Source organism: Fusarium venenatum (assembly GCF_020744135.1).
Source record: "Fusarium venenatum strain MPI-CAGE-CH-0201 chromosome Unknown EDB82scaffold_3, whole genome shotgun sequence".
Taxonomy (NCBI): Eukaryota; Fungi; Ascomycota; class Sordariomycetes; order Hypocreales; family Nectriaceae; genus Fusarium; species Fusarium venenatum.
This window is the reverse complement of record NW_027072131.1, coordinates 1641953-1660690: the sequence shown is the minus strand read 5'-3', so window position 1 is coordinate 1660690 and position 18738 is coordinate 1641953. Positions and strand designations below refer to the sequence as shown.

General features: G+C 48.1%; 7 protein-coding genes across 7 annotated transcripts; 3 read left to right on the top strand and 4 right to left on the bottom strand.

Annotated features, from left to right (window-relative positions):
* The first annotated feature begins 89 nt into the window (after nucleotides 1–89).
* On the top strand, nucleotides 90–1946 carry EDB82DRAFT_216480 (uncharacterized protein). Its single transcript, XM_025726763.2, has 8 exons — nucleotides 90–370; nucleotides 476–559; nucleotides 764–795; nucleotides 847–878; nucleotides 931–979; nucleotides 1033–1099; nucleotides 1151–1298; nucleotides 1351–1946. Exons 1-8 carry the CDS (start codon nucleotides 323–325, stop codon nucleotides 1857–1859), a joined length of 969 nt encoding a protein of 322 aa, XP_025581298.1. The 5' UTR covers nucleotides 90–322; the 3' UTR covers nucleotides 1860–1946.
* Nucleotides 1947–1978: 32 nt separating this feature from the next.
* EDB82DRAFT_216488 (uncharacterized protein) lies at nucleotides 1979–2897 on the bottom strand. Its single transcript, XM_065607234.1, has one exon. The coding sequence runs from the start codon at nucleotides 2775–2777 to the stop codon at nucleotides 2097–2099; it is 681 nt and encodes a 226-aa protein (XP_065463823.1). The 5' UTR covers nucleotides 2778–2897; the 3' UTR covers nucleotides 1979–2096.
* Nucleotides 2898–3333: 436 nt separating this feature from the next.
* EDB82DRAFT_216463 (ankyrin repeat-containing domain protein) lies at nucleotides 3334–7222 on the bottom strand. Its single transcript, XM_065607233.1, has 4 exons — nucleotides 6966–7222; nucleotides 6718–6917; nucleotides 6537–6659; nucleotides 3334–6489 (listed from the first exon to the last, which is right to left on the bottom strand). Exons 1-4 carry the CDS (start codon nucleotides 7106–7108, stop codon nucleotides 3491–3493), a joined length of 3465 nt encoding a protein of 1154 aa, XP_065463822.1. The 5' UTR covers nucleotides 7109–7222; the 3' UTR covers nucleotides 3334–3490.
* A 1674-nt stretch (nucleotides 7223–8896) lies between these two features.
* On the top strand, nucleotides 8897–10372 carry EDB82DRAFT_216397 (6-phosphogluconate dehydrogenase). The gene is made up of 3 exons (XM_025726760.2): nucleotides 8897–9176; nucleotides 9237–10200; nucleotides 10251–10372. Exons 1-2 carry the CDS (start codon nucleotides 9052–9054, stop codon nucleotides 10105–10107), a joined length of 996 nt encoding a protein of 331 aa, XP_025581295.1. The 5' UTR covers nucleotides 8897–9051; the 3' UTR covers nucleotides 10108–10200; nucleotides 10251–10372.
* EDB82DRAFT_504130 (uncharacterized protein) lies at nucleotides 10215–12079 on the bottom strand. Its single transcript, XM_025726759.2, has 3 exons — nucleotides 11654–12079; nucleotides 10721–11606; nucleotides 10215–10665 (listed from the first exon to the last, which is right to left on the bottom strand). Exons 1-3 carry the CDS (start codon nucleotides 11783–11785, stop codon nucleotides 10247–10249), a joined length of 1437 nt encoding a protein of 478 aa, XP_025581294.1. The 5' UTR covers nucleotides 11786–12079; the 3' UTR covers nucleotides 10215–10246.
* Nucleotides 12080–12430: 351 nt separating this feature from the next.
* Nucleotides 12431–16365, top strand: EDB82DRAFT_216326 (tRNA synthetases class I-domain-containing protein). The gene is made up of 5 exons (XM_025726758.2): nucleotides 12431–12640; nucleotides 12706–12873; nucleotides 12932–13564; nucleotides 13617–15659; nucleotides 15714–16365. Exons 1-5 carry the CDS (start codon nucleotides 12610–12612, stop codon nucleotides 16118–16120), a joined length of 3282 nt encoding a protein of 1093 aa, XP_025581293.1. The 5' UTR covers nucleotides 12431–12609; the 3' UTR covers nucleotides 16121–16365.
* On the bottom strand, nucleotides 16042–18651 carry EDB82DRAFT_216345 (Pre-mRNA-splicing ATP-dependent RNA helicase PRP28). Its single transcript, XM_025726757.2, has one exon. It carries the CDS (start codon nucleotides 18526–18528, stop codon nucleotides 16369–16371), a length of 2160 nt encoding a protein of 719 aa, XP_025581292.1. The 5' UTR covers nucleotides 18529–18651; the 3' UTR covers nucleotides 16042–16368.
* Nucleotides 18652–18738: the final 87 nt, after the last annotated feature.

The following is an 18738-nucleotide window of genomic DNA, read 5'->3' as shown; positions in this document are numbered from 1 at the left end:
TGTAATCACATGGATAGGACACAACATGTCTGATAGTAAATGGGATTTGTTCATATTATCATTAGATAATAGTAAAATACAATAGACTAAATGCTCATTGTGAGTCTCAGTCTCCCATATCCTTGAAAGTACGTACCATGACTATTGTTCTCCAAGTCATAGCAATCCCCACATTTATAGTCTACAACGCCTAAATGTGGCTGCGCCCATGACATCTGCTCCCCGTCCATCCATCACAACCTCTCCTTCCTTTTCAACCTAATCCTTTCCAATATTTCTCTGTCGGAAATTCTGCCAATCTTCCTTGAAAATATCAATAATCATGGCTGACAAGATGGATCGCGGTCTCGATGAGATCATTGCTGATACTGTGAGTTCTCAATTTCCCATCCAGCTCCTATTGTTTTATGCCGTCTATGCACGCGCTCTCGACTCGTCTCAATGATCTAGGCTGACCTCTTTCTCTCCTTCACAGCGCTCCAATCGACCTCGCAACAACCGTGGACAAGGTCGCCGACGTGAACCGCGTAACGATTTCCCTCGCGATGGTGTTAGAAAGGTTCGTACATGCGCCATTCCCGTCATCATGAGGCTTTGTTGACATGGGCGGTGCAGGTGGACTTCCCTCGCTCTCCAATGATGCCTACTCGACCTGTACAACCCTCCTCGCAACTCATCCTTTCGATGCTCGGAGCTCTTGTCGATTGAACGGCTTCCCACTCTGAAAATCCCTTGCTGACCAGAGCGTCCTTCCCCTTTGCAGTCTGCTCGCGACGATTCACGAAACATCGACAGGTTAGTTATGTTCAGCCCGTTTGACTTCGCACCGTTGCTAATCGTATGCAGTGAATGGGTCCACGACCGTTTCGAAGAGAACAGTAATACTCAACACTTCCCTTGAACCACGACACCGTTTTGACCATCGTTTAGACAACCGTCGGGCACCTGCTCCTCGCCGCCGCCGCGAATCCCCAGAACAGTGCGTACCTCTGATATTCGAGCAAAACACACCTCTAACCTTGGCCAAAACAGAGACTCCAAGGGCACAAAGATCCGTGTTGCAAACGTTCACTACGACCTTACCGATGATGACCTCTCTGTACGTCGCACATACGCAGTAATCATTCTTCAGCTACTCATAAAACTTTAGGAGCTCTTCCAACGAATTGGGCCTGTCAGTCGTCTCCAGCTACGATATGATCGCGCTGGACGATCTGAGGGCACCGCCTACGTAACCTACGAACGAAGAGAGGACGCCGAGGAGGCGGTCAAACAATTCGATGGTGCCAATGCTAACGGTGGGCTCATCCTTGAACGCTTTATTCATGCGGTCAGACTAACCAAATACAGGCCAACCTATTCAATTGACTCTTCTGCCCAATCGAAACCCATTTGATACTGCCGTTATGCCCGGCCGTTCACTTGCAGAGCGTATTTCAAGCCCAGGGGACAGAAGATCGCATTCACCCCACCGCCGACGCGATGACGATGACGCCGCCCGAAGGGGAATTGATAGATATGTTCCCGGCCAAGGCTCACGTCGAAGCCCAATGCCTCGAGGCCGTGGTCAAGGCCAAGGTCAGGGTCGGGGCCAAGGTGGTCGCCGTCCTGGTGCTCGTCGTGACGGCAGAGAAGGAGGTAGAGACCAGGAGGGAGGCCGAGGTGGCCGAGGCAGCCGCCCTTCTAAGAAGACACAGGAGGAACTTGATGCTGAGATGGCCGACTACTTTGGCGGAGACAGCGCGCCCGCAGAGCTCGCAGAGCCCGCTAACCAGCAAGATGCACCTCCCGCTCAAGCACCCGCAGCCGCGCAGCCTCAAGCACAAGCTGCCGCTGACGATATCGACATGATTGAGTAGACGTGTTGTCATTGTCCTGACACTATTATCTCAGTATGCTCGCAACTATTTACACCACCGAAATGTTTGGCGCATTTCTACCAAAATCCCCACCTTGAGATTGACCTCCTTGTTAATAATTGAAATGTCATTTTATAGTTAGATTGAGTTGTTCAATCGGAATAGAAAACTTGATCAACCCCCTTGTGTGTTGCGTCGATTCCATGCATACGATAGTGATCCCTGGTACTTGTCAGATCAAAGAGTTGGGGAAAGGCATCGTACGATATGACAACATACCCCCGAGAATCCCAGATTTCGACCTGTTACAAGGCCGTTGAACGACATATCGACATTGATACTCATGTTGAAGCTGACACTGTTCCTGTTCATGGGCGCTCGCTGTGGCCCATTAGTGTTGTGGCCATGCATCGTCGTCTGCTCACTATAACTCCTTGTACCGCGCGTCATGCCACCGTTGTTCTGGGTTGTTATCCAACGTGTAGTTTCGCTTCGAGTCTGCGTGATTGTGAATGGAGAACCTGGTGTGGTTTTGACACCTCGGTCTGTTGACCTTCTTGCTAGTTGTCGAGGAGGTAGGTCTTCCACACTTCCGTCTGAGTCTGAGTCGTAGTCCGAAGAGTCTTCTTCTGATGAAGTCTCTTCGTCTGACGATAGATAGACGCTCTCGGCATCGTCGGCATCGTCGGCAGCGTTATCTTCTGACGGTTCGGCTCTTTTTTGCTTTTGTTTTGGTGTGAATGACTTTACTGGTACTGTTGTATCGGCTTCTTCTATCTCATCTGGCTGTCGCGGTGTTGAAGTTGACGTAGGTTGTGATTCCTTCTTGTTCTTTTTTGTTTGTGATGATTTAGGTGTTTTAGAACAGGATTGGTTTGCCTTCTTTGATGAAGTTGCTGATGTATCTGGGGGAGCCATGATAGTCTTGTAGTCAGATATGTGGGAAAAGGTTAGATGGAGTTTTGTTCAGATAGTTTATTTTGATAATGAATAGATTGAATTATGGTTTTAGCTATCATACAGTTCATAACATCTACTGTCAAAGGTTCGTCATCATGTGCTATCTTGTGAGAGGCGGATCGGGTTATGAATGGTCCCCGAGACATCAGAAACAGGGTCGGATCCTTGAAGAGTGACGTCGCTCTCACAGCCAACAACAGTATCGCCGTATAAGCCTCGGCTTGAATTTGAGTGGTTGGTTATCATATCATTTCATCCTCTAGAAATCAATACCGAATTATAAAGATATTTATTATTTTTGCTAGCCTTATCAGTAGTTGCTCAATGGTGTTTAAGAGCTCTTCATGTCGTATCTAGCGAGTAATTAAGCTCATACTATCGATCGGGTGGCGACCGTTGGATATAACGGCGGGGATATCCAATAATCAGCCTCAGGGCATCAGAAAAATTGATCGCTGGAAGCATAAGAGACGAAATTAGTAGGTAACTTTGTGCTCCTTAGGCTATGGTCTTTAGACTAGTTATTTTTATACTCTAAGACTTAGGAGGCCAACTTTTCTGCTACCCACTTGCTTGTCATTCGTGTAAGTGCATACTACTTAAGTCTCAGTATATATGGTCAACACAGTCTTCTTTCATAAAATGACAGCTTTCATTCTTTCTCCAAATTATCATACTTTCTTGTACTCTCGCAAGAGCTGTGCAATCTCGAAACGCGATTGGGCCTCTGCAAATTTCGCCGCGTCCTGACATCTTTCCTCCAACCCATCATCTTGGTCGTTCTCGAGCAATAAATAAATCATATCTAATATCCCGTGTTCTGAAGCTCCTTGAAGTGCTGTCCGACCTTCAAACAAAGCAGCTGGAGCATTGATAAGGGCCCCGTTCTCAAGAAGGAAGATAACTATCTTGAAATGCCCTTGCATTACAGCAAACTGAAGTGCAGTTGCACCATAGTGTGAGGCAGACTGAGCATTTATATCCAGACCCTGCGCAACGAGGCTTTGGACCAGCTCGAGATTACCACCATAACAAGCTGCTTGAAGGGTAGTCTTTCCCTCTTTCCAAAAGGCCGGTGCGTGGATGTTAGCCCCTGCAGCCAAGAGGATAGTGATAAGCTCTTTGTGATTGGCTTCTACAGCATACTGGAGAGCTGTCATGGGGTACTTTTCCGTCGGGCGTGCATTGACTTCAGCTCCAGCATCTAGCAGCAAAGAAGCTACCGGCACAAGAGCATCCCATCTGTCAAAATCGTAGATAGAGGCGCCCCCAGAGGTTTCTGCAATAAATCGGATCAGAATTCCCCCGTTAGATCCTGCTTTCACTCGAAGGCCATGATCAACAAGCGACTTGAATGTTGAAAAAGGGGGCCACCGATGATTCTGGAAGATGAAATCGAAAGCATCCATTCCTGTTTCTGGATCTTCAGCATTCGGATTTGCCCCATGTCCGAGTAGTATCTCTGCGACTTCGTATTTTTGTGATTTCAGGGCCAACAAGAGGGCAGTCCTGTATTCGTTAACAAGATTGTCAACATTTGCCCCGTTTGTAATTAGAAGATTGGCTAGACAGACTTTTTCATCCTCAGCATGGTTTCTGATTGCCTGGAAAAGCGGTGGTTCGAGTATATCATTCCTCATCCCGTCACCAGGTCCATCAGAAGAGCCAACGTAACGTAGAGATGGCTTGTCAACATCAACGCCAGAAACAATCAAGCTTTGCGTTGCCCTCCAGTTATGAAGCCAAATTGCGGTGCAGAAAGGTGTGGCATCGCCGGGAAGAGGTTTGTCCAGATCAAAACCCCAAGCCATGAACTTGGCCATCAATAAATCAAAGCAACTGTCAGCTTCGTCATTTTTCCATACCTGAATAGCTTTGCTCAGGATGCGACAGGCCCTCCCATCAGCATCGGGGTTGATACCGGGCATGAACAGGAGGTCTAGCATTGTACTGTCGCAGCAGTCAACAGCAGCTTCCATTGCATCTATAACATGTTTCTCATAGATACCCGTGCCTCTATCGACACAAAGCTCGAGAATCATATACAACAATTGAACGTTTCCGGATTTGGCGGCTATTTTGAGGTATTCGCTCCAATTGTGTGTCACATTGACGGCAGATTCGCCCGCCCTTGAGAAGTAGTCAAGTAAGAAGTTAACCAATTCCTTAGAGCCAGATCTGATGGCCAATTTCAGAAAGGAATGAGGGTTGCTGCAAACTGCTCCTTTCCTCAGCAACGTCTTGATCAAAGCGATATCTCCAACTCCAGCAGCAGCTTCGAGGCAACTCTTTCCGTTCTCCTGGCCCGGGGAGGCATTTACATCAGCTCCCCGTTCTAAAAGCAGCTTGACTATTTTCATTTTGTTTGGTTCGCCACAATCCAGGCTACATGCATACTGCAATGCAGTTGACTGTAAAACACGTCGAGTGTCGGCACCTGCTCTCGCCTTGAGCAGCATCTCCACTATCTCACACTTTTTTCCTCTACTTGCAATTTGGAGAGGAGTCAGAGAAAAGTTGAGTTCGTTATATCTTTTGCCCCTGGTAATTGGGATGTCGAGAATAGCTGTGCCATCAGGATTCGCGCCTGCCTGCAAAAGCTGTCGAGCAACATTGAGTTTCCCTTTCTCAGCAGCACGCTGAAGAGGAGTGACTATTGAGTGAATATGATGTCTGTTGAAGTCAAACACCTCTGGATGGGCCAACATGAGCGCTTCCATGGTCTCAGTTCGACAAAATAAATCTGGATCCGCACCAAATTTAACCAACAAATCGATCATTACAGAGCTTTTGCATTCGATTGACACATGCAACAGAGACAGGTGCTCCGTATCGAAAATGTTTGGGTCGGCTCCAGCCTCAAGGAGACGCCTCACTCGCAATTCATCTCCAGCTTGGATGGCTAGAAATATTGGCGTTGGGAGGGAAATACTCCTATTAGGATTGGTTCCCCATAATATCTGGTGTCTCATGCCAATCAAAGCTTTTGCAAGTGACTCGCCATCGTAGCAATCCATATGACACGAGCTATGTAGTTTCAGCGACGGGAAGGATGCCAGTAGGTTTGCGTCGTATTCAAGGAGCAGTCGGACAGCTGCCTTGTTCTTGGAGTAGACTGCCCGCCACAAAGGTGTCCTGGAAGAATAGACACTGTTTGGATTTACTCCTTGTTGTAGTAGGTAGCGGATGAGCTGGAGGCCCTCCTCTCCAGTGACTTCGAGTGCAGCAGATAGTAAAGCTACCGAGAACATCCTCATTGTTGGTCCTTCCATAGAGAGTGCTTGCTTCAGATCGCGCAAGAATCCACAAGAGATGGCCAGCTTCAGAAATTCGACCAGCACGTCCTCGTTCAAGCGATTGTTGCTTGATAAGAATACTAGGGAGAGAAATAGTCGAGGCCAGGACCCAGAAACTGGAGTTTGCTGGTTTTGTAATTCTTTCTGGTGACTGTGGTTGAATGGTATTTGTTCGTCAACTAACGTCAACACATTGGAAAGTGTTATATCAGGATCCAGGTCCAATACACTTCTGTTCCCAAAGGAACGCAAAAGTGACCCTGTAAGATTTTTCAAGGGGGATTGTTTCTGGGGCGATAGTAGCGGAGATGATGTCGAATATTGAATGGAATCAACAGTTCCGCTCAACATCAGGTGCGCTCTATCTTGAAGCGCTACTCAAGTCAGTGACAAGTTAATACATAAATATAGAGGCGCTTACCAAGACCAGTAAGTTGGGACTGGAGATTGAACCACGGTACAGTGAAGTATGTAATATCTCGATTGGCTGCTGAAGGTGTCCGAGCAACAACTGTCTGATGGAGTGGGAATACAAGATTTCCGTCTTCACAGATGTCAGTCATGTTTCTGGAGTATACAAGCAATACGTGTACGCGACTCACAAAGATTCTTCGGGGCGTATCTCTTAGTTTCCTTCTTCCTCTTCTTATCTGGTATGATCTTGCCGTGGATTGTGAGTTCAGTTGCTTTGCCTTCAGCTTTGCGCTTCAGAACCAATGCGCTCGCTTGCTCCCATTCTTCCTTGGTGGCATTCTTTCGGAGCTTCCAGTTGACTGTGACCTTGCGAACATACTGTTTCTCTCTGCACATGATGTTGGTATATATTAATTAAAAGATACGGGGGACATACGTAGCATGAAACTGACAGTTGTCACTCATGAACTTCTCGATCTCCTTGATGGTCTTGTTCTGGTCGAGGTACAGCGCCTTGATTATGCCCTTATGAGATTCCCATTGATCATTTGGGATCCTAGGTGCTCTATCCGTAGACATATTGCAATATGGGGCAATGGTAGCAAAAGAGATAGTATATGATCAATGAGGTTGTTGGACTTTGATGTGGGCCACAAAGAAAAACTAGGGACGAGGCCATCTTTTATGTGCCCATTGAGTGACACAGGCTGCCATACTATCTCAGGTCAAGTCACCAACAGTATTTTGCAATCTTTGGCCAGAATTCTTAATGTCTTGGATGCCAAGCAAGATTGAAGGCAGGGGTTCATTATTGGCTAGGTTTGCAGAAGTCAATGGCACCTCGGTCTGAGGCTGTGAACTTATTGGATATTAGGATATGACCAGAAATCGTTTTTCAGGGCCCCTGCAATGGAGAATCCAAGCAAGCCACATCCACGGGTGACGAAACATGTTGGGTCAGCTGTTGGCGATTCCAGACTTCGCATTTATGCACGATATCTCATTGGGTCCTTCCCCTGGCATTTTCTTGCTGCTCTTAGCTCTGCCTTGACTAAAACGGTAATACGGCGTGTCAATCAAAAACAAATCATCCTACATGGGGCAGTACAGAGGTGGGCATACAGAGGTAGGTACAGCATTTGGAAGAATCTCTATCTAGATAGCTACCTTCTACGGAAAGAGGCTGACTGAGAAATGTGTACGAACAAGTCCTCGAGGAGGTCTCTCTAGACTCATCTCGAATAAGATAGACCTAAACAGGCAGTCCTTGTCGTAGATGATATTACTGTTCCATATCTAGATATTGCATTTTGTATGCAAAGGGTTATGTTCAAGAATGTATATTGTTGCTTGGGTTTTGCTTTTCTGCATAAGCCACCTGTGACGGTATCCTGAGAGCTTGGGCTTCCAGTTGATGTCCTGTCGAGCTACTACCCATCCAGAATTCCTTTTGGGTGGGCTTGAGCCTTGACGTACAGTCATTATATCTAGCTCTCTCTTCAAACATTTCTTCATACGTCTGATCAGAGTTCGTATAGTCAACTATAATAACCTCACACATACCCGACATGACATTCTATTCAGCACCCTCCGCTTTCATCTCTATTCTTCTGTCTCCTAGTTGATCTTCTCAGTCCATCCACCACCAAGACTTTCTGCTCCTTATTCTTACTCGACACCAATGGCTGTATCTCAAGAAGTTATCATCAGTATGATTGGCGTTCTTGTCAATCTTCCCACTTTCTGTCTGATTATTTGGAGTATCTGGGACAAAAGAAGAAGAAAATTAGAGACAAATGGAGCGTCAGGTATATTATCACGTTTGACTACATGTTGTTACTTGCTAAAAGTTTCCCGCAAGCAAACCTTGTCTCCAGTCAACCTCTTCCCTAACAACCTCACTGGCTAACCGACACCTTGTTTGCCTTTGCCATTTCCCAGTCAATTCCCTAGCCTATACCAAGAATCCATGACAAGAACCCTAGCGAGTATTCGAATGTTCCCCCAATATAACATCTCTATACAATTGATACTGGGGGGTTATGGGTTAGAGATGGCGAACAGTTGGAAAGGATACGAGAGGAAGTCAGCACCAGTGGCGATCATGTGCAATAATCCATGTCACTGTCTTCGAGATTAAAGCTTGGAGGAACTGAACAGGTAGCTACAGTCTTACATGTTGTAAATTCATAGATCGTGAACCATGGGGCAAGAGCCAAACGACGACGATATACAAAATGAGTCAACCAATATTTGACAATACAATTTTATTCATTCAAGATAGGATTCATTCAAGTAATTGAGTCGTTTCCAAATTCGTTATGTCCATGTCTTTCAATAAGTAGCTTGATGCTATTGTTGTCGGATCATGGTATCCGATGAGCTAAGAGTATAGTCAGTTTGTCAGTAACTTAGACGGTTCATCCTACCCTGTTCCCCCACCTCCGTCCATCCATCCCCATCAAGTAATTATCTCAAACATACTCATAACTTTGGCAACTGATTATCCAGCATCTACAATCATGTCAAATACATCTGAATCTAAGCCAAAGATAGGCCTATTGTCCATTGGCGACATGGGCGTCGGCATTGCAAAGCTGCTCATTGCCCATGGCTTCGTTGTCGCAACTAACATCTCTAGCCGAAGGTGACGAACCACCCGACACTGTCCCACGCATCAAGATAACAAAACTGACAATGACCTTAGCCAAGACACGATTGAACGGGCTCGTGATGCCCAAGTTGAGCTCCTCGAGTCTGATACTGAGTTGGTGCAAAAATGCTCAGTTATACTCTCAGTCGTTCCACCCAAGGACGCCGAGGCTACAGCCGCTCGTATTGTTAAAGCAGTAAAGGACTCAGGAAGCGAGAAAGAGCTTCACTTGGTCGATCTTAATGCAGTTGCGCCTTCAACGATCAAATCTATCGCAGCGTCTGTCAAAAAGGAAGATGTACCTATACGATTTGTCGATGGAAGCATACTGGGACAGTCTCCAAAACTGACAGCATCATCCGACGTCCAAGTTAAATCATCTAGTAGCAGCGACTTTTCCAACTGGTACCGTCCTAGCATTCCCATCTCGGGACCAGATTTGTTGACTTCACTACCTTATGGCGAGAAACTCATTTCTGTGCTTAACATGAACTACATCTCCCCCGATATCGGCGCAGCAAGCGGACTAAAGATGTGTTTCGCTTCCTTGACCAAAGGATTCACTGCCATTGCGACGCAGTCTTTCACAACGGCTCATAACCTTGGGGTTTTGGGTGCTCTCAAGAAGGAGCTTGGCACGTTCTACCCAACTGTCCTCGCCACCGCTGAAAAGGGCGTGCCCAGCATGCCACCCAAAGCATATCGCTGGGTTCGAGAGATGGAAGAAATCGCTCTCACTTTTAACGAAGAAGCAGGTTGGGATAAAGGGATGTTCGAGGGCGCTGCAAGCATCTACAGAGCCGTTGCGGAAGATGAGGTACTTGGACAGGAAAAGGTTGGTAAGAGAAAGCGTGGAACCACTTTGGACGATGTGGCAGCAGCAGCAGCAGAGGGTCTGCAGAAGAAAAGAAAGTCACAGCAGTAGTAACAATGGATAATTATAGCACATATCTCTATCTCTTAGACATTAGAAGGGGGTAGATATATCTCTATAGTACAATTTATACACACCAAACAGGTATGGATATAAAATCATCAACTCCAAGCTGGCTTACACCTCATGTCTAGATGCCGATATAAATTCGAGAGTTAGGAACGTTGAGCTTCCAGTCATTGTTGAAACCAGGCGTTGTCACTGCGGCGGCGTCAGAGGAAGTGACGAAGATGCCATCGTTGGAAAGAGCGCCGAAGTGATCTCCTAGCAACCGAGCCTCAGGCTGAGATGACTCCGAGCCGGTCTCGGACTCGACCTTGCTGGCTGTTCCGAAGACCACGCCCGTCTCTTTGGCTCCAGTTGCTTCGGTGGCTGAAGTCTCAGTAGATGCAAAGAATTGAATCTTGGAACCCACAGGGACAAAGTTGCCCCCATCCATGGCCTGGATGAACCTCTGCATCTCTTCTTCCTCAGATAGGGAAAAGTGAGTGCGCTGAGGGTCGAGCGAGAGCAAACCCTTCTTTGCGCCCCAGCCACCACCGCCGCTCACTGTACACTGTTAGTACGTAGACACAAAGAAAGGTGTATCGTCGGGATCTCGTACAAATCTGATATAGTCGACCACCCTGCTTGTACAGGGCGACCAGGCGACCGGAAGTGGAAGCGACGAGGTCCGTAATGTTTTCGCCATCTCTGAAAGTTGCCTCGGGATCAGGATCAGCAGAACTTGAGTTGCTTCCTGATTTAGAAAAGGTTGGAGGGGTGATGATTGCCCAAATTCCCATTGGTGACTGAACCAGGTCCGATTTTTGTACGTGTAACTCATCGACAGCTGGCTCAAGTTCATTAGAAGCAGGGACAGATTCATTCTCAACGCTAACTCGTCGCACGATGTTTCCAAAGCTCTCAGTCACCACGCGAGGATGGGTCAGGGGCACAAGAGGAGCCCATATGCCAAGGTCGTTGATCGAAGGAAGCTGCTTCTTGAGAGGTAGAGATATCTGTTGCGAATACTTTTCATTCTGCTCAACCAGTTTAGGTGAGCTTTGTGATAGATCATAACGACTAGCAATGAGTGTTGAAGTTCTATGATTCAGAAATGTCGTATTGGTAAGAGGAATGGTGATGTGAGGGTTACCAAGATCCATCGTTAGAGCTGCCACTTTATCAGCATCCTCTCGAACCTTTGGGGGCTCAGGAGTCCAGAGGCCGGGAAGAATTGAGTCAAGTTTTCCACGAAGGATAGACAACCCCTGAATGGGCTTGTTGCTCGGTACTGGAGGAGCGACATGATCGACAACAGCACCCAAGATGTGGAACTGCTCTGGTTTTTCAGATCCTGAGAGTAGATCAACAAACTCTGCCATGAATCCATCCTTCTCAAGCCATTGCGCATACTGTGGAGTAGCTAAGATGACTGCAGCATCATGACGACTAGGGTTGGCGATTTTGATTTGAGACTTGACAGTTTGTAGTAATTCCGAGAGATCCTTTGAAATGTTAATGATTTTCAGTAACAGTTTTTTAGAGTGTTAACCTTTGTTTTGGGACTTAGCTCGACAGTAAAGTAGTTTGATTCTTTACTTGTCGAGTAGTTCCTTCGAGCTGTAGAAGAAAAGTTATTGAATACACAGCTCCTAGGAGCCCTCAATGTCAGCCGGAGGGCCATTGGGATAATGGTTAGCAAGTCGAGATTGAGAATCAAGCCACCAAGTACGCGTATCTAGAGTATTTCGTCCGAATGGTAGAAAAATGCAATTTATTAAAAGCGACACCTGGAAAGTGATTGCAAAGTCTGGGATGTCATCACTCAACTCCAAAACATACCCAGATGTGGCTGAGCGCCACAATAATTTAAAGGGTCTCAAGATATGGAGGTGCGGTATCGTTCTGTCACGCCGGGAATGTCTCGATATAATTCGAGGAATATAGTGACTGTCTCGCCGAGAAGAGACTTTTTGAGTCACGAAATGTCAGCGATGACTAACATTAAGTTTATAATCTTACAGCAGAGAGATATTCAGTATAGAACGAATCAGGCAGCTGTCCTGTCACGTTTGTATTGGGGAAACTTTGTCTTGAGAAGAACCATTGAGTTTTTTTTTTAGTTTTTTTTTTATCAATCTGCGCGGACAGATTAACATCGTTATTAAAGATATCAGACTTTGAGACGAACCCCATTAAATAACTTTGAAGAAACTGAAAAGGGCTGAAGCAATTTTATGGACGAGTACCAAAAAAAATATAAATATAAATAGAACGAGTCAACACACTAATACTAGATTACATTTGTGCCTTATTTTGTCAGGCTAAGCCACATTCTACCCCTCCATCAACTAAAAGTTATTCCCCCGCCATTGGAAGCGTGACTCAACCACCTCTTTACCTACTTGAAGCCCCCAAAGGCTTCCCTCCGACACGACGTTCAGACTTCCGGTTCGAGCACTTCGGGTGCGCATTTCTTCTCCAAGACGACCCTTTACGCGAGCAATCATGGCGACCAACAGCGGCAGAGGAAACCCCAGTATGTACTCCCAATAATCCTCGGTCGCATATCCTGTTCAAAAAGCTAACCATTATACTCCATAGTCGGCGCCAGTGAGGGCATTCAAGACGCTACCAGTACCCCTCCAGCCGTCCCCGCCGAGGAGAAGAAGGAGATCGCTCAATCTACCACCGAAACCCATGCTTCTGGTCAAGATGTCGGCGCTGCTGCTGCTGCCGGTGGCGCTCCCAAGGTGAAGACTGAGAAGGAGTGTATGTGCAACATCCCAAATTGATACCTACTCGACATGTCTCTGACTTGAAACCGCAGTGGAGAAGGAGCGAAAGAAGGCCGAGAAACAGGCCAAGTTCGAAGCAAAGAAGCAAAAGGCTGCCACCTCCGCCCCCAAGCCTGCTAAGGAGAAGAAGCCTAAAGAGAAGAAGGCTGAGGAGGAGCCCATTCCCGAGTACGTCGAGGACACCCCCAAGGGTGAGAAGAAGCGAATCCGATCGTTCGACGACCCCCATTTCAAGGCCTACAACCCTATTGCCGTCGAGTCCGCTTGGTACGACTGGTGGGAGAAGGAGGGTCTCTTCAAGCCCGAATTCAAGCCTGACGGAAGTATCAAGGACGAGGGAAAGTTCGTCATTGTTCATCCTCCTCCCAACGTCACTGGTGCCCTTCACATGGGACACGCTCTTGGTGACTCGCTCCAGGATGTTATGATCCGATGGAGCCGAATGCAGGGCAAGACCACCCTGTGGCTTCCCGGCTGCGATCACGCCGGTATCTCCACTCAGAACGTCGTCGAGAACATGCTCTGGAGAAGACGTGGTCAGACCCGGCACGATCTTGGCCGCGAGAAGTTCGTCGACACTGTTTGGGAATGGAAGGAGGACTACCACAAGCGCATCAACAATACTCTGTCCAAAATGGGAGGATCTTTTGACTGGAGCCGAGAGGGTATGCAATCAGCCATGAACTATGAGAAGAGAGGGCCACTAACTTTGACCAGCTTTCACTATGGACAAGAACCTGTCCACCGCTGTCACTGAGACTTGGGTCAAGCTCTATGAGGAGGGCACCATTTACCGAGCCAACCGACTTGTCAACTGGTGCACCAAGCTCAACACTACGCTTTCTAACCTTGAGGTCGTCAACAAGGAACTGACCGGCCGCACCCTGCTCGATGTCCCTGGATACGACAAGAAGGTCGAGTTCGGTGTTATCGTCCACTTCAAGTACCCTGTCGAGGGGTCTGATGAGCTTATTGAGGTCGCTACCACCCGTATTGAGACTATGCTGGGTGACACCGGTATCGCTGTTCACCCCCAGGACGATCGGTACAAGCACCTCATCGGCAAGATTGCCGTTCACCCCTTCATCGAGGGCCGTAAGCTTCCTATCGTCGCCGATGAGTACGTCGACAGAGAGTTCGGTACTGGTGCTGTCAAGCTCACTCCCGCCCACGACCCCAACGATTTCACTCTCGGACAGAAGCACGGTCTTGATTTCATTAATATCTTCACAGACGATGGCTTGTTGAACGAGAACGCCGGTACCTACAAGGGTCAGAAACGATTCGATGTCCGCTACACAATCCAGGACGACCTCAAGGCCAAGGGTCTCTACGTTGACAAGAAGGACAACCCCATGAATGTTCCTCTGTGCGAGAAGTCCAAGGACATCATTGAGCCCATTATGAAGCCCCAGTGGTGGGTCCGCATGAAGGAGCTCGCCGAGCCTGCCATTGCTGCTGTTCAAGACGGTAGCATCAAGATCCGACCCGAGAACGCTGAAAAGAGCTACTACCGATGGATGGAGAATATCACCGACTGGTGTATCAGTCGACAGCTCTGGTGGGGTCACCGATGCCCCGTCTACTTTGCCAACATTGAAGGTGGTGCTGGAGATATCCCTGAGGAGAAGCTTTGGTTCGCCGGCCGAACTCGACAGGAGGCTGAGGAGAAGGCCAAGGCTGCCCTGCCTGGCAAGACTTACACTCTTGAGCAAGATGAAGACGTTCTCGACACATGGTTCTCTTCTGGTCTCTGGCCCTTCAGCACCCTGGGCTGGCCTAACCAGACACATGATCTTGAGACTCTCTACCCTACAGAGGTCCTTGAGACAGGTTGGGATATTCTCTTCTTCTGGATTGCTAGAATGATCTTTTTCGGTATCAAGTTGACTGGCAAGATCCCCTTCAAGGAGGTTTACTGCCACAGTCTTGTCCGTGACTCCGAGGGCCGTAAGATGAGTAAGAGTCTGGGTAACGTCGTCGATCCTCTCGATATTATTGCCGGTGTCGAGCTCCAGACTCTTCACGACAAGCTTACCCAGGGTAACCTTCACCCTAGCGAGGTCGCCAAGGCCACCAAGTACCAGAAGACTGCCTTCCCTGATGGCATTCCTCAGTGTGGTGCCGACGCTATGCGTTTCACCATGATCAACGCCGCCACTGGTGGTGGTGACATCAATTTGGATGTCAAGGTTATCCACGGATACCGCAAGTTTTGTAACAAGATTTTCCAGGCTACCAAGTACGTCTTGGGAAGTCTTCCCCAGGACTTCACTCCTTCCAAGTCAGGCATTGCTCGTGGCGAGACCCTTGCTGAGCGATGGATTCTTCACAAGATGAACAGCGCTGCTAAGGATATCAACCGTGCTCTCGAGGACCGTGAGTTCTCCAAGTCCACATTGATCGTCTACCGATACTGGTACAACGAGCTGTGTGATGTCTACATCGAGAACTCCAAGGCCATCATCCGTGACGGTACCAAAGAGGAGCGTGAGTCTGCTATCCAGACTCTCTATACTGCTCTCGAGACCGCTCTCACAATGATCCACCCCTTCATGCCCTTTATTACCGAGGAGATGTGGCAGCGAATGCCCCGACGACCCGAAGACCAGACCAAGTCGATCATGGTTGCCAAGTACCCTACATACAACGAGAAGCTTGACGACCCTGAGTCTGAGCGTGCTTACGAGCTTGTCCTCGGCTGCTCCAAGGGCGCTCGATCATTGATGGCTGAGTATGCCCTCAAGGATGAGGCTGAAGGTAAGCGCAATGACCCCTTAATAATAGAGAATCCCAATACTAATTCTTCTGTAGTCATCATCCAGGCCTACAACGACACATCTCTCTCCACTGTCAAGGACCAGGCGTCTTCCATCAAGTCTCTGAGTGGCAAGGGTATCAAGGGTGTCGAGATCCTCGGCCCCGATGCCAGCCGTCCCGCTGGATGTGTTGCCTACCCCGTCTCCACCGAGGCCTCCGTCTTCCTTCATGTCAAGGGCCGCGTTGATATCGATGCTGAGATCACCAAGGCTCAGAAGAAGCTCGACAAGGCCAAGAGCAGCATCCAGAAGCAGGAGAAGATCCTCAAGGATCCTGGTTACCTTGAGAAGGTTTCTGATGCCGTTCGCGAGACAGATGAGAAGAGGCTGGCCGATGCCAAGCAGGAGTTGAACAGCTTCGAGGAGACAATCAAGCAGTTCGAGCAGCTGAAGCTGGAGTAGAAGATGGATAAAGAAAAGCTTGCTAGAATATATGTACTGGGCCAGTATGCCGATTAGGAGTGTAGGAAAAATAAGAGATGCGGAAATGACAATTTATGATTAAGTTCACTCGACAGTATCCTATGTTTGAAGTGACTTCACTCTTGCCCAGCCTCAACTCGATGTAGTACTGTAAGAGTTGCTATTATAATGACCTTACTTAGGCTTTTTATATTATCAAGTTGGACCAATATTACAAACGTCGTTTATCAGTGCTGCCAGTTCCCCTTTCCAGATCCTTCGTCCTTGTCTTTCTTAGCGCCACGTACTGGCTTGGACTGGGCAGCCTCATGTCTCCTCAATTCTTCGGGGACCTTCGAGATCGAGCTCTTACTCAAGATCTGCTTGAGATCATACATGGTTTCAGTATCCTCAGGGCCCAGGAAAGTAATAGCCACACCACTCTTTCCAGCACGACCTGTACGACCGATACGATGGGTGTAACTCTCAATGTTCGTGGCCATGTTGAAGTTGACGACCAGGGAAACGTCGGGCACATCGATACCACGACCTGCAAGATCGGTTGCGACGAGAACTTGTGTGTGGCCAGCGCGGACAGAGCCGAGGGCAGCCTCTCGCTGTTCCTGGGTCTTTGAACCGTGCAGTGTGACGGCAGACCATCCCATCTGCTTGATGTCTCGAGCAACAGCGTCACAGTTACGCTTGATGTTGACGAAAACAATGATAGGCGGCCCAAATGCACCTGAAGAGAGAATCTCCTGTAGTCTCTTCTTGCGACGGTCTTCACCTGAAACGAACTCGACCCGCTGCTCAACTGTGTCGACGGCCTCGCCTGCGTTACCGATGGTGACAATGGCTGGGCGCCGGAGATATTTCTTTGCGATCCTCTCTACAAGAGGTGGCATGGTGGCTGTGTACATCATAGTCTGCCTGTAGCGATCCTTATCGCCCAGGTAGCGCTGCATGATTTGTGCATTTTCAGCTTCATCTGTGTCTGGTTTCTCATTGGTGACTGGAAGTGCATCGAGAATCTTGTTGACGGATTCTTCGAAACCAAGATCGATCATACGATCTGCTTCATCCATAATCACGTAGCAACACTGTGAGAGAACGAGCAGTCGTCGCTCAATACAATCAAGCAGACGACCTGGTGTAGCGACGACAATTTCAGCACCATCACGCAGGTTGTATGCTTGTTCTTCAATTTGATGACCACCAACAATGCTGACCACGCGGAAACCAAGAGGTCCTGCGAATTTCCTAGCTTCAGTCTCAATTTGCTGGACCAGTTCTCGAGTGGGTGCCATGATGAGAGCATAAGGACCATCGTGCTTGTTGATTTCATCCAGGGGTGGTAGATCGGAGATGTAAACAAGTAGTGGTAGAAGGAACGCAGCAGTCTTTCCGGAACCAGTGACGGCTACACCGATAAGATCGCGAGCTTGCAGAGCGATAGGAATAGCAGCTCGTTGAATGGGTGAGGGCTCCTTGTATCCGACATCATCAACAATGTTGAGTAGGCGTTTCGGCAAATTTGACTCCTGCCAACTGCGCATGGGGTTAGGGATCATGCCTCCCTTGGTAGCAATGCCAAAGTCCTCCTTGAAAATGCGCCAATCTCGTTCTCGCATGTCGTCCAGAGACTTTTCAGACCAATGCTTACCTAGTCCTCTTCGATCCGCTCGTTGCCTTGCCTTGTCGCGTGCTCGGAAAAAGTCCTCCATGATACCCTCTGCTCTCTCCCTTCCATTCTCTAGATCTCTTTGTTCGATCATTCTCGCTCGTTTGCGCGCTCGTTCCTCGGCCCCATCGTCGAATTCGCCGCCGATACCAGTAAATGATCCGCTATGGCTAACAGCAGTCTGCCGGTCGTATAGCGGATCGTTGTCGCGAGAGGTATCTTCATCTGCATCCCATTCAAAGTTGAACTTCTTCTCTGTCGTTCGCATGCGCTTCTTCTTCGCAGAGAAGTTGGATTGCTGATTCACCTGTGGGCCAAGGTATCGAGACCGTAGCAGAGTAGCTTCAATGTCCTCGGCTGACTGTTTATCGGCGCCCACTCCCTGCTTATCTCCTTTTTTATCTTTTCCTCGGCCTCGGCCTCGTCCTTGGTCGCGATCGCGTTCTCGATCATCTCGGCCGTCGTTCATGGACCTGGGACCTGTAGGCACGCGCCCCGATCCATTCGATTCGTTAGGTCTTGATGATCCATTTGATCTCCATTTTTGTTCTTCTTCTTTTCGTTTCTGATCTTCTTCGGAAGCTTTGCGCTTCTTGTCGTCCTCTTCCTTCTTTGCTTTCTCAGCTGCTAGTCGCTCTCGTTCAGCCTTTGGGATGAATCGAGGTTTCGCGGCGGCGGTATCAGCTGCCTTCTTTTTGCGCAATAGCTCTTCGATGTCGAGGGGCATTTTGATGCGAGTTAGGTGAAAAGAATAAATTTGATAGATTAGCACTAAGCCTTATCCTCGTTTTTAATTCAAAGTAATAAAGTTTCAGGCAACTATTTATGGGGTTTGGTAATGAGTGCCTGCTTCAAGATGATGATCAGTAGGGAAGGCTAGGTCTATGTGGCTGCTGTGGCGTGTGGCGCAATGTCTCCCTACTTTTGATTGGTTGAG

What these genes read in the sequence shown, in the direction of transcription:
- EDB82DRAFT_216397 (XM_025726760.2), top strand. Translation starts at nt 9,052, where the DNA reads ATGTCAAATACATCTGAATCTAAGCCAAAGATAGGCCTATTGTCCATT. An exon ending in ACTAACATCTCTAGCCGAAG is followed by an intron (nt 9,177 to 9,236) that starts GTGACGAACCAC and finishes CAATGACCTTAG; the next exon opens with CCAAGACACGATTGAACGGG.
- EDB82DRAFT_504130 (XM_025726759.2), bottom strand. Translation starts at nt 11,785, where the DNA reads ATGGCCCTCCGGCTGACATTGAGGGCTCCTAGGAGCTGTGTATTCAAT. An exon ending in AGCTAAGTCCCAAAACAAAG is followed by an intron (nt 11,607 to 11,653) that starts GTTAACACTCTA and finishes AACATTTCAAAG; the next exon opens with GATCTCTCGGAATTACTACA. An exon ending in TGGTCGACTATATCAGATTT is followed by an intron (nt 10,666 to 10,720) that starts GTACGAGATCCC and finishes AACAGTGTACAG; the next exon opens with TGAGCGGCGGTGGTGGCTGG.
- EDB82DRAFT_216463 (XM_065607233.1), bottom strand. Translation starts at nt 7,108, where the DNA reads ATGTCTACGGATAGAGCACCTAGGATCCCAAATGATCAATGGGAATCT. An exon ending in AACTGTCAGTTTCATGCTAC is followed by an intron (nt 6,918 to 6,965) that starts GTATGTCCCCCG and finishes CATCATGTGCAG; the next exon opens with AGAGAAACAGTATGTTCGCA. An exon ending in GTCCCAACTTACTGGTCTTG is followed by an intron (nt 6,490 to 6,536) that starts GTAAGCGCCTCT and finishes TGACTTGAGTAG; the next exon opens with CGCTTCAAGATAGAGCGCAC.
- EDB82DRAFT_216488 (XM_065607234.1), bottom strand. Translation starts at nt 2,777, where the DNA reads ATGGCTCCCCCAGATACATCAGCAACTTCATCAAAGAAGGCAAACCAA.
- EDB82DRAFT_216480 (XM_025726763.2), top strand. Translation starts at nt 323, where the DNA reads ATGGCTGACAAGATGGATCGCGGTCTCGATGAGATCATTGCTGATACT. An exon ending in CGCCGCGAATCCCCAGAACA is followed by an intron (nt 980 to 1,032) that starts GTGCGTACCTCT and finishes TGGCCAAAACAG; the next exon opens with AGACTCCAAGGGCACAAAGA. An exon ending in TTACCGATGATGACCTCTCT is followed by an intron (nt 1,100 to 1,150) that starts GTACGTCGCACA and finishes ATAAAACTTTAG; the next exon opens with GAGCTCTTCCAACGAATTGG.
- EDB82DRAFT_216326 (XM_025726758.2), top strand. Translation starts at nt 12,610, where the DNA reads ATGGCGACCAACAGCGGCAGAGGAAACCCCA. An exon ending in TTTTGACTGGAGCCGAGAGG is followed by an intron (nt 13,565 to 13,616) that starts GTATGCAATCAG and finishes AACTTTGACCAG; the next exon opens with CTTTCACTATGGACAAGAAC. An exon ending in CCTCAAGGATGAGGCTGAAG is followed by an intron (nt 15,660 to 15,713) that starts GTAAGCGCAATG and finishes ATTCTTCTGTAG; the next exon opens with TCATCATCCAGGCCTACAAC.
- EDB82DRAFT_216345 (XM_025726757.2), bottom strand. Translation starts at nt 18,528, where the DNA reads ATGCCCCTCGACATCGAAGAGCTATTGCGCAAAAAGAAGGCAGCTGAT.